The 12,675-nt window shown below is 37.3% G+C and overlaps 1 protein-coding gene across 3 annotated transcripts in view; it reads right to left on the bottom strand.

Annotated features, from left to right (window-relative positions):
• hmcn1 (hemicentin 1) overlaps positions 1–12,675 on the bottom strand; it is an 82,759-nt gene that overhangs the window by 44,758 nt on the left and 25,326 nt on the right. For all 3 annotated transcript variants that reach the window (XM_081606117.1, XM_081606120.1, XM_081606119.1), the window contains exons 12-28: positions 11,217–11,358; positions 10,582–10,709; positions 10,381–10,494; positions 10,035–10,193; positions 8,426–8,617; positions 8,252–8,347; positions 6,306–6,433; positions 6,069–6,213; positions 5,875–5,987; positions 5,003–5,162; positions 4,694–4,859; positions 3,684–3,811; positions 2,347–2,598; positions 1,723–1,818; positions 1,369–1,563; positions 1,118–1,248; positions 183–330 (exon numbers count right to left, since the gene is read on the bottom strand). In XM_081606117.1, coding sequence (XP_081462243.1) covers positions 183–330; positions 1,118–1,248; positions 1,369–1,563; positions 1,723–1,818; positions 2,347–2,598; positions 3,684–3,811; positions 4,694–4,859; positions 5,003–5,162; positions 5,875–5,987; positions 6,069–6,213; positions 6,306–6,433; positions 8,252–8,347; positions 8,426–8,617; positions 10,035–10,193; positions 10,381–10,494; positions 10,582–10,709; positions 11,217–11,358 — 2,493 coding nt within the window. The remainder of the gene's footprint in view (positions 1–182; positions 331–1,117; positions 1,249–1,368; positions 1,564–1,722; positions 1,819–2,346; positions 2,599–3,683; positions 3,812–4,693; positions 4,860–5,002; positions 5,163–5,874; positions 5,988–6,068; positions 6,214–6,305; positions 6,434–8,251; positions 8,348–8,425; positions 8,618–10,034; positions 10,194–10,380; positions 10,495–10,581; positions 10,710–11,216; positions 11,359–12,675) is intronic.

Below are 12,675 nucleotides of genomic sequence, written 5' to 3'. Positions count from 1 at the left end.
AAAAGTTGCAAAAAAAACAGCATTAACTGTAAACTAGCTGTACATTCAATTGGCAATGTATTAATTCATGTCAGGCTATGGCAGACCCCACGTAGCAATAGTAGTAGAATAGATCCAGACACATGAAAGCTATCTAAATGTACAAACATGCGTCATGAGGACTTCTCCTTGACTTTACTTACCAAGTACATCTAAAACAAACTCTTTTTCTCTGCTGCCTGCAATGTTAATGGCTTTACAGCTGTAGCTGCCTGCATCAGCCGTTTCTGCCCTCAGCAGTTTCAGAGATTTTCCCATGTCAAGAATCTGGATGCTGTTACCGCCAACAACCTGTAAATTAGCATTAATACATTAAGTCAAATGCAACACAGTGACAGAGAGCTCGGGAAATGCTGTCTGGCAGTTACTGGAGCGCATTCTGTTAATAGCAAGCAGATTTGAAAAGCAGCATTAATGTGCGAAAGTGGAAAACACTGTGGAAAGCAGATTGACTTGATTTACATTCCAAATAAATCAGAGCTCAAAGAAAAAGTTTGGATTTTCCTCTCACTGCCTGGCAGAAAACAAATACAGCAGCAGCCAAAACATCAGGAAGTAGCCAGTCTTGTAATAGTTTACCATGACAATAGTTTTTGAAGCCGGTAATTACGATAATCAGGCACACACCTGATAGGTACATGTTTAAAATCAGTTTTATTGGATGTGATTTGAGCATGTACTTCTTTAATGACTGCATTTGAGATCAAATGAGAAAACAAAGCTATTGTTGTAACCTATCATCAGGTATGCACAATGTGATTTAATCCTTTCTGAAAGATAGTTTTACTGTGCTTTGCAATATTATTCAAACTCCTTTACACATGTTTTCACATTCCAACCACAAACATCAGCAGTTAGGATTTTATGTGAGATCACCAAAAAGTGTCAAACAATTCAATGTTTTTCCAATTACTAAACTTAAAGAAAATAATTCACAGATTTCAAACGCGTTGCTTGAATTTGTGCAGAAAATGTTAGTGAGTCAACAACTCTTCTCTGCAATCTGGTCTCTGTACAATAGTGGCAGGCAGAAAAAAGAAATAACATAAAAAATGGTGTAAGCTGTGCAGACACTTACAGGAGAGCCATCCTTAAACCAGGTGATGATAGGTTTTGGACTTCCCGTGACATCACACACCAAACTGACTGGCTCATTTAGGACTACTGATACACTGCCTGGTGTGTCCCCATCACGAAAATCTGGTGGTACTGTAGATGTGCGATATATTTTGGATATGCTATAAATATTCATAGGGATATATTGCTGTTCAGGATGGTCTGCTACTGTCTGAACTCAATGTCTCTTAACTCAATTAACAGCTAAATCACCATTGACTCTGAGCTGGTACTTTTTCTCGGTGGATCCTGCATCGTTAGCTGCAGTACAGACGTACTCTCCATCATCCAGAGGTGAGACAGCGGCTAAAATCAGCAGAGTACCATCATCCAGGATGGACACACCGGGCTCATTGCCCGTCAGTTCAACCCCATTATGCAACCAACGGATCACTGGCTTAGGTAGACCTGAAACAGAAGCAAAGACAATAATTCATTCATTAAAACAAACAAATAAAAATCAGTTATTTATTCTCTGCAGCAGTTGCTTGTAGACCAATAATACATGTTGGAAATATCAGGAATTGTTTTAGCAATACATAAATGTGAGAGTGAATAGTGCAGCACCTTTTGCAAGGCAGGGGAATGCGATGCGCTGGTTCAAAACTCTCTCCTGCAGAGGGCTGTTGAAAGGAGGCTCTGGCACCTCAACAACAGGGGGGACTGACAGGAATAAAATATGCATTTTACTAAGACGCAGACATTTAACATCAAATGTATTTATTTTTATTTTTTGTTGTTTAACTTATTTATTGTATTCTATTTTACTTTTTCTATTTAAAAAAACAAGTCAATTAAAAAAAGATCTATTAAAATAATCAGTATAATTCACATAGGTGAGGTTTTCCTTTCATTTGCTAAGTAACTGTTGGCCACTCCTGTAATATTTTTGCTCACAGGTAGCCACCATTCTACACCAGTTAAACTGCTTGTAAACACAAACAATCAGCCAATCACATGCCAGCACCTCAAAGCATTTTGGCATCCATAAAATATGATTATGTTTAAGTTTACATCAAGCATCAAAATGACAAACAAAGGTTTTTTTTTTTTAAATTCACATGGTTGTTGGTGCCAAAGAAACTGGTCAGAGTATTTCACAAACAGCAGATACATGTAGTTCCAAAAACAAAATGTGGTCCAGGCAAGCAAGTTGTACCAAGTAAAGTGAAAAAATATAGAGAACCCCACCTTGGACTTGAACCTTAACCTGAGCCTGGTCCTGGCCTGCAGAGTTGGTGGCTGTGCATGTGTAGATTCCTTCATCATCAAGCTTTACATCCCTCAGTGTGAGAGTGCCATCATGTGACACAGGGAAGTTTCTATTGTCTTTGGTCCAGCTGACAGTCGGCTCCGGGAATCCTACCACCGCACAAGCCAGCTCTACTTGATGACCAACCTGAACCTTTATCAATCTTGGACCTGGCTGGATTTTAGGAGGAACTGTAGGTGAGAGAACAGAGGAAAAGATTTACAAAACCTCTGGATGCCTTATTTCAAACTATATTTTATTTATTGATCAGAAATATCAGCTAGTCATTATAGTGCTAAAATTACTGTGGGTATTGACTGGGCCACTTTGATGGTATTAAAGTAGATAATTGATACTGCAAGTTGTTCAGAAGCTCAGTTTAAACCATTTTACAGTCCATTAAGTAAAGGCAGGATATTAATATATTTAGCTGTCTCCCATTTTATTAAATGTTCTTTCAAACATCCCATCTTTCTTGGCATTTTTTTAAAGTGGTAAACATCAGTGTTGTAGTTGAAAGTTTTTCTTTGGACATTGATTGTTCTTACTTTCAGCTTGGTCTCTTCATTCAGCAATCAAAGCAACCAAGCTATTATTTTTCAGCATTTTGGCTAACTCTGAAAACCTTTAGAGCACTTACCTTCCCCTGAATTAATGTTTGAGGATAAACTCTAAAGTGCTAATTTACTTGGTTGTTTTGTAAACTTTCAGTTGACTAAAGGAAACATCTGTATTGATGGTTTGGTCATCTACGTTTGTAGTTACTGACACATGAACATCAGCATGGTTGAAGTTAGCACTTTAGCATTAGTTTCTGCTAAATTTCTTGCTGGTACAATCCTTCAGCATTAGCAGAGACAATATTTATGATTAGTGCTTTTTAGTAAGCTGTGCCTACCGCTGCTTGTTTTCCTCTTTCTTTGTGGCTAATAACATCAGGCAACTTATGCCTCCACTTCTGTTCAAACTAACTGCTAACACAACAAACTGTATAAAAGGACATGTGACAATTGTGTTCATTTTCTGATTAAAAATCAGATTAAATTTTTAGATCAATTAGGATCATTTCTGATAATTATATCAGAAATGCATAAAAACATTTAAGTCCCAATTTAAAAAAAAAAAAAAGCTGATTAAATTCATCTTAAGAAGACACTTGGTGTAATTTAAGACATTTACACATATAGTATGTAGAAGTTCTTAGAAAAAGAGTAAATACATTTTCATTCTGTCTCTATAAATAAATGTGAAATATTCTAGTCTCTTTTCATCTTACCTAAAACACTCAGCTCGATGGACAACGTCACATTACCAGCAATATTTGAGGCAACACAAACATAAAGTCCACTGTCTGAAACTCTAGTCTCAAGGATCTTCATCGATCCAGATGGAAGCTGACGATGCCTGGGAGAATGAAGAACACAGTGCCTTACTGTACACACACAAGAAACAGCAGCAATAAATTAATCTGTAAAATGAAATCCTTTTCCAAATATTATGTTTCCAAGCTGCCAAAAATGTGAAAAGCGAAGCTAAGTAGCACACTAATTGTTTCAACTCAATGATTTAAGCAGTTATGACTCCAAACAAATACCACAGTAATTCATAATAGTCGACCATTATCCATAATTACAGTTACCTTGGTAGATCACAGACTAACTGTAGGATAGCTTTGTCGTCTTAGACGGCCTCAAAGAATGACAGGGACAAAGCACTGTAATTTGGATGGAGTTAATTTGAACCACTTATTCATACGAAAATAACATAATCTGACAATATTTATGAGGTCTTTTTTGTTGCATGTAATTGTGGAAATATTTACAGTCAGATGCAGGCATGTTTGTTTTGGATCATCTTCCCTTTTAATAACATTGAGAAGTGAGGAAACAGTAGTTGCAGATGTTTTTCTCCTTTTGTCTGACACGGGGTTTTGCAATTTCAAACTTCAAGGTTTCTTTTGTCATATTTTTGCTTCACAAAGCAACATATGTTTTCAGTGTGACAGGTCTGGATAGCAGACTGGAGTCTGTTTAGCCCCTGGACTCTTTTACTACACAGACATGCTGTCATAATGCTGACAGAATCTGGTTTGGCACCATCTTTCTGAAATAAGCAAGGGCTTTGTGTGTGTACAGATCCAGGCTACCCTTATGGGTAAGCATCAATAAACTGTGATCAATGACAATTCCTGTGGATTTTGTACCATTCCCAGGAGTAAATTAAGAAAAAATGAACACAAAGGCCTTTAGTTCTCTGTGAAATATCACAATACGAGTTGGATTTTACCTCGGGGAAAAGGGCGAGATGAGCTGTCTCTCTTTCGCCCAGCTGATGGTGGGTGGTGGGACACTTTGAACGTCACATGGCAAAACAATATCCTCCCCCTGGATCACTGACATCCTCACAGGCTCTCCTAAACCTCCAGTTCCACCAACTCCAGGCTTGGGTCGGACTGGGAAAGAAACCAGTGATAAATTCAGAGGTGATTCGAATATGTGTGACACTAACATCCCAGCTAGATATGTGGTTTGAATACTTCTGCATGTCATAGTACAATAAACAACTTAATGTCTCTATAGATAATAAGCTGGTTACCATAGACTGTGAGCTGCACCTTCCTAGTTGCATATCCCGCTGCATTGGTAGCTGTGCAGACAAACTCTCCAGTCTCGTTTCCAGAGGGAGAAGTGATGAGGAGGCTGCCATCCAAATCCAAAGAGAAAGCTGGACCACCCAAGTTTAGCAGCTCCCCACCCTAAAAGATTAATGGAGAGGACAGAATTCAATGTTTATTTCATTTAATCGTCTTGTCAAAACACTTGTTACCAAGAGTGATGAAATTTATTATGCAATTCCCTGTCGATATTAAATAAAAACGCTGCTATTAAAACAACGTTGCTCTTTCAAGTGACATAAATACAAAGGTTATGCCAGGACTATTTTGAGTATAAACAGCATGTCTTACAGATGACTCAACTATTTTGACTAATTTTACAGAGAGAAGCAACCCCGAAAAGAATCTATTGCCCCTTTCACTTTCACAGTAAATCCAAGTCCACTTTATTTATAAAGCGCCTTTAAAAACAGCAAGTTAGCCCAAAGTGCTGTACAAAAATAAGATAAATAGAACAGAGATAGATACCAACACATAAAACAAATATTAAAAGTCTCATAACATTGGACAATAAAAGGATCACGTCAACTCACACTGGACTAAACACTATTAAAAAATATGTATTTTTAAAATACACTTAAAAACAGGAAGCAACGACTTTTACAATCGAGAAAACTATTGAGGAAAAAAGTTAGTAGTGAATTACAGAGAAACAAACAATGGTGTATGCTTTACAGATATTTATCCTAGAAACACTTAATGTAGGAATTATTGTGCTGTATCTCATCCATTCTGTAGTCTCCAGAGAGCTTTGGAATATTTATTTTAATGGAGACATGTTGTTCTTACAGACCTTGCTCCAAGTGATGTCCGGACTGGGTACTCCACTGGCACTGCAGGGCAGAGTTATAGGTGTTCCTTCAATTGTGCTAAATACTTGAGGCCCATACTGAATTGTAGGGATAACTGTGGAGAGGGGGTTAGCTGATGTTAAAACATTTCTGTAGTTATTGTTTTTTGCGATATATTTCTTGCACATAAACATACCATAGACGTAAACGGCAGTCGTATGGTTGGTGGCCCCTATAACGTTTTCAGCCAAGCAGGTGTAGTCGCCTCCATCATCCAGCTGAACTCTCTCAATATGCAGGCTACCATCTCTCCTCACTGTGACATACTGGTCTGGGGTCACCTAGAAGATTGCAGGAGGGGGAGTTTTTAAATAACCAGAAGCGATTTGCAGGCAGGAGCAAGAAACTATGCACTTTATGTTTGTGTTCCCACCAGGCCATAGTTGTGGAGCCACTGCCTTTCTGGTAGTGGATTTCCAGCCAGCAGCACGCAGGGCAGAGTGAGCTGCTGGTCCTCGATCACACTGATAACAAGCGGACTCATTGCAATCACAGGTTTAACTTCAAAGAGAAATGAGACAAAATTTGATGGGGATTTTTTTTAAGCAGAAAATAAGTTTTGATAATGTTTGTCCTTATATCTGACGCCATGCATGAAAATTGTTTTGAATAACTTCAACTAAGGTCGAAATTACAAATATGTAATTTTGCCCAAAATGCAGAAACAACATACATGATCGTAATCAATGTAGACAACTGAAAAAAGTACACATTAAATAAAAAGCAAACGTTTATGTTCCCCTTAAGGAAAGCAGATGTGTTTAATTTACCAACCCAAGGATGAGCAACATTTTCCCAGAGGGCTAATTTAACTCACTGACCTGGGATCACTGACCTTCAAAATTACTTGGAACATGGACACAGTATGCATCTGTCAAATAACTATCATCTTTCAAAAACACAGAGAAAGATTTGTTTAATCTGTATGACAATATGGAGATAACTGCCAGACTATTCTATAGATAAAAATATCTATTCAGCCAGACAGCCTGGTCAGGAAACACTTTCCTCACCTTGTTTTTATGTAATGGATGAAAACTTTGACATGCTTTTATCAAAAACACTGTGAACAAAGTGATGTATTTAATACAATTACACAATTGGCTCAATTATGTTTCTAGCTTATCTAGGATTAATTAGAAATGGACAATTTGTAATGTATTTTGGTTGCAACTGGATTTGAAATTGAATCATGCTGCGTTTTACTCGATTGCACGATAAAGATCCTTCTTTACTTTATTTTCATTTGAGGATCAATGCCATACAAAAACTACAGGAGCAAAATGTGAGTGTAATGAACACTGTCGCTGTGTCTGTCAAGTCCAATGCAGAGGTGGGTAAAGTAATCTTCATACTTTATGGTGCTAATAAAACATCTGTGCATGTGCTTCTGCACTGGGTGTTCATATCCAATGAGGTAATTTAACCGGTAGGGGAAAGGCAGGCAGTGTGGTGTGTAATATATGTCATATGGTTGTGTGTTTGCACTTTCTAACCTTTGGCCCACATTTAAGGACTCAAAGTGTTTCCATTGCAGAGAAACTAATAGTGGCTAACAAGGCACATGTGTTCCCACACATGCATTGAAGCATGTTAATAAACTCACTTGACTGGGTAAAGGTCAAAACATGCAAGCTCACTCTGAAACATATACTGTAATTTGTTCCAGAAAATTACCTGACCATAAAGAGGAACTATGACAACTTAAGGTTATATTTTTCAGAAAAGAATGAATGTTCTTGGATCAATAACTAAAGTGCTTCCATATCACCCACATTTACAGACGCATTTTTAGCTTCTGTTAAATAGCCCCAATGTGATATTAGACAAATGCCCACTTGACACATGGAACGTCTGCCAACATTATCAACAAGATCTCCAGTCAAATCTTAATTTTTCAAATAAAAGGACAACTAGTTGTTGAGTTATTGCAAGAAGTAAACCGTTACTGCAAAATTAGATTCAAAATGTTACTCTACAAAGCAAACCACACCTCACAAACTTTGTCTTAAGACTGAATTATGAATTCAGAAGAACAGATGCAAATATTATGGTCCCAACATTAAGAAATCCAAATAATTTATAAAGATGTGAGAATTTTGATTACAATAACTAGGACCAGATAAAACAGATACAAATATTTAAGTACAACCAATTTTAGGTATTTGTTAGCCGTGAGTCATCTTTAATTCATACATATCCTCACTTAAAGTAAGGATATGTGTGACAGACAATAAACTTAGTTAAAATACCCTCTTCTTTTAAGATACACCAATAAATACAGTATAATAATTCAGACATTTTATAAAGCGATCTTACCAAGTCCTGTCACAGTGATGCTAGCCTTGGCTTGGATTTTCCCAAAGCGGTTTTTGGCCTCACAGATGTACTCCGCCTCATCCTCCACCCATAGATCTGACAGATAGAAAGGAACAACAACTTAAACAATTTGTTTTTGACTTTATATGAACAAAACTGCCTTAACAGACTTACTAAATATGTGTAGGTCCCCTTTTTTCTGTATGATAGTGCTATGTGAGTGGGCTCGGTTAAACAGAGAGGATCCGTCCCCTCTTCTCCATGTGACTTGCGGCTCAGGATGCCCATGCGCCTGACAGGACAATGTCACGTTGGAGCCGATGTCCTCTACCACATTTGATGGCTCAAGAGTGAACTTCGGTTTAGCTGGGGGGTCAAGATTAAAGAAGAGTAATGATAGTGATGAGTAATGACATCCTACATATGAAAGGAAACATTTATGCAAACGTATTCAGAACAATTTCTACTCCAGGTGTGACAGTGAGGTGAGAGGTCGGAGGAGGAGTTAGCAGCGGTGGTTAGCCACGCTAACCCGAATTAGCAAAACGCACGGTTGGAGTATTCCACACTTTCACTTTATTTCACTTTGTCCACGTAAAGCCAGATCTCCACGACACTGAACTTACATTATCTTATCATACATGAAAAAAATAACAAAAGTTGCACCCCTCTGCACCTCAGCATCACCGATATTTCCCCTTTCTAAAACATCAATTAAGCGAGTTCTTACTCGGTACAAGATTACAACAAAAGAAAAGGGAATAGGCGCCCCCTTGAGGTGATACCTACTCAACTCTAGGAATATAGCAGTAAAATGATTGTCACACAGGGTTAAAACAAGGTTGCTCAGCATCTACTGATACCAAACTTGTTTACAAGTCAAGAATAATTTGTTTTTATTCGTTAACATTTTCAGTTTCAGTTTCATTTTCCTTCTAAAAGGTTAGAAAAAGTCTATCAGTTTTCCATGATTAAAGTCTTTGATAACAGTTGAATCGATCTAACAAAACGCTGAAAAAATCCTAATCACATTCAGTTCATTAACATCAACTCACTGAAGAAGTGCTTCCTAAATTGTTTAACCTCATACTCACAAAATAATAGCAGTAGAGATATCTGATGCCAATTATAGTTGAAATTTAAAACAATTGTTAAAACAATTAAAAGCCCAAATGAAAAACAACTAAAAATACACAGACATACAGTTTTCATTCAATCATCACAATTGATGCTATTACACTACTAGAAAATTTTGCTTTAACTTAATTTAATTTCCAGACAAAATTGTAAATGAATTGCCATATGAGATTCTGGCTTCTACTCTGGGAACCACTGGCGTAAAATATCCGAGAACGGGAAAATATGTCAACAACACCTTCTTTAGAAAACAGCTGGCTGCTCAATCGACTTATATTTGGCCACAAAGCTATTTTATGACATTATGCATCCAAATCCACTGAGAAATTAAACTCTGGACTGGAATTTCCATTTACCCCACTGAAATTTCAACCTTGATTTGCACATTCAAAGAAGATTTTGTTATTCTCTCTACAAAGGCAAAATCTGCAGTTTCCATTCATATGTTCTGCTAACTTTCAACATAAAGTTAGACTGGATGCGGACAACTATTACAAGAACAGATAAGAGACATTTTTGGTGCAAAATACAAAAAGAAAACAAAACATTAAATGAAGCACAAGCAATTTCTGGTGGTAATGTATAAAAATACAAAAGATTCCTTTAAAAGTCAAAAGGTGATTTCAGAATATTCGCCAATTCGTACCTCCAACATCAAGACGGATCTTTAGTGAGGAGGAACCAGCAGGATTTACAGCCACACAGGAGTAGTCTCCAGCATCACCTAACTGGGTTTGTTTTATGGTAAATGTTCCTCCTATTATGTCCACCTCCAACAGATCCGAGGAATGGAGCTGAATATTACCTAGTAATCACAGCAAATGCAGCAAGTATATAATATCAGCTTTCAAAAGTCAGTTTGAAATTTACAATGCAAGACCCAACACATTTATTCAGACTATGTTCTTCATTATTTCTCCCTCAAGACTTTATTTCTTCTCTGCATTTGTCCAGTAAACATTAAATACATTTTTATGCTTTTTAACCTTTACCTTTGTACCACCAGATCTCAGGCTGAGGGATGCCGGACGCTGAACAGGACATCGTTGTGATTTCTCCAATGTTACTGAGTATTTCTCTTAAGACTGCTAACACCACAGGAAATTCTAGGAAACAATAAAGTGTAAAAAAAAACCCAGACAAAACACTAACACAGCAGGAACATAAAAGAGGCTAATGGTTTGAATACTTACCAAAATAGGTGAGAATGGAGGTCATCGTGTCAGTACCAGCCTGGTTACTGGCCAAACAGCCATACACTCCTCCATCCTTCTTCTTTGTGTTTCTTATAACCAGAGTGCCATCAGGAGTCATCCGGTGTCTAAAAATCAGAAACATAATACAAAATTATAGATTTCACAAATTTACCAGGGAAAATGGCAATACTAATGATCTAGTCCCTCCATAAAAAATATCCTGAAAAGGTTTTTATTTGGACGAAAAATTATAACCCCTGAATCCACAAATTTGACCATATGCTGAACATTTTGACATATAACACGCCAGTGCGACAAATACCTTAAAAAGCAAAGAATGAAGAGATAAAAATTATATCGATTTTTGCAGCGAGTTACCATGAAAACTAAATTCTCATGTACTAAACATGAAAACTGTTTTTGGAGACTCTTTGCTGTCACCATGTGAGAGAATGCTGGCTGGTGATGAGTCCAGGAGAGTTTGCAAATACAAGAGAGACAAGTAGAATACTGAAATCACAAACATTCTGTCACATACAGGTGACAGAATGTTTTGCCTTTTGTGCAAAAAAAACGCATGGAATGTAAAATTAATAATATTTTTAGTGTTATGGTGAAATAAATTAATTTACCTGTTGTTTCCCGTAATAAACATGTCGTTGTGGGTCCAAACCAGACGTGGTGGAGGATAGCCAGTGGCTGAACACCTGATCCTCACTTCATCTCCCATCATGAAGGTCTGATTTCGAGGCTCCACTGACACCCTGGGTGCCTCTAAACAAACAACAACAACAACAAATGTTTTAAATATTCAGCAGTTCAGTCAGAGTGTGAGACGCAGGGTGAAATTCTAAAATAAAACTTGCCTATTGAAATACTGGAGTTGGTCTCTGCTCTTGGTAAGGTCAGGGGAAGGTCTTAAACACATTTCCATGCAGGGACAAGGGTTATCCGCTTACACAGTGAATTTAGTTCCAGTTACATGATGGAGCAGAGCCTAAAATTTTATGGCCGCTGTCGCAAGAGGAGGGATGACTGCTAAGATCACTAATATTATTTCACAGCATGTCTTTCTAATACTAAAACAGAAAACAATGTGGAATCCAGGGAATCTGGAGCTGTCTCTACAGACCCTCGGATTGATTCATGATGGGAAACCGTTCCCTTCTAAGATGTGTTTTATCTATTATGTTCTCACTGGCTATTTTATCGCCAGTGTTTCTTGCAGAAGAGTGATGATTGGAATATTCTCAACGCACACAGCTCTAACATGTGTTTATCCAACATGCTGAGGACAAATTCAACAGAAAAGTGACCCTGCATAATGTTTTAGATTCTGTGTTATTATCTTTTCAGGTTTTATTCTCTCTTTAAAGCAATCTTCAAGGAAAAATATTTCGGCTCAAATGGTTAAAATAAAACAAACCCGGCAAAATGCATTAGTTGTGAAGGAATATATTTTACATTTTTGCTTCAGCATCAGTCACAGGGGATGCCACATTTTTAAAGATATGCAGGACATTCAGCAGATGGTGCAATGAAATAACTACACTGTCCACACACATTGAAGACTAAGAAACACAGCAGCACTGTCAAATTCATCATCTAAGTATTGGATGGAAGCAAATAGTGGGAAGGAATGCACCGGTCAGATGAGACCAAAATTACACTGGAATAAATCCTATTAGAAATCGAAAAATACCCCAAACTGGGATCCAGTAATAACACTATTACTACAAGAGCTACCACAAAAGTAATAGTGCTTAGGAAAGAGCATACAGGAACGTTTGTGTCTGCATGGCCTAGTCAAAGTCTGTCCTTAATGAGCAGTGTAATGGCTTGACAATTTTTTTTTCTTCCTGAGAGCTTGAATGATTTCTTTTGATTATTTTAATGATGCCACACAAGGAAGCAGTGTGTTCGAGGTGTTGCCTTACAACAACTAAAGTGTTGTGAAATAACATACGAAGGAATGATATCACCTTGTTACTCTTACGGTATGAAAACTTCTGAATTTGAGGTAAGTAATAAAATGTATTCATTATTTGAGCATTTAGCAAATATAAAAAGTTTAAAAGTTCTGATTAATCT

Source organism: Poecilia reticulata, chromosome 4 (assembly GCF_904066995.2).
Source record: "Poecilia reticulata chromosome 4, P_reticulata-male-v2, whole genome shotgun sequence".
In the NCBI taxonomy this organism is placed as follows: Eukaryota; Metazoa; Chordata; class Actinopteri; order Cyprinodontiformes; family Poeciliidae; genus Poecilia; species Poecilia reticulata.
The sequence above is the reverse complement of the archived record's forward strand: the minus strand, read 5'-3'. Positions and strand labels throughout refer to the sequence as shown.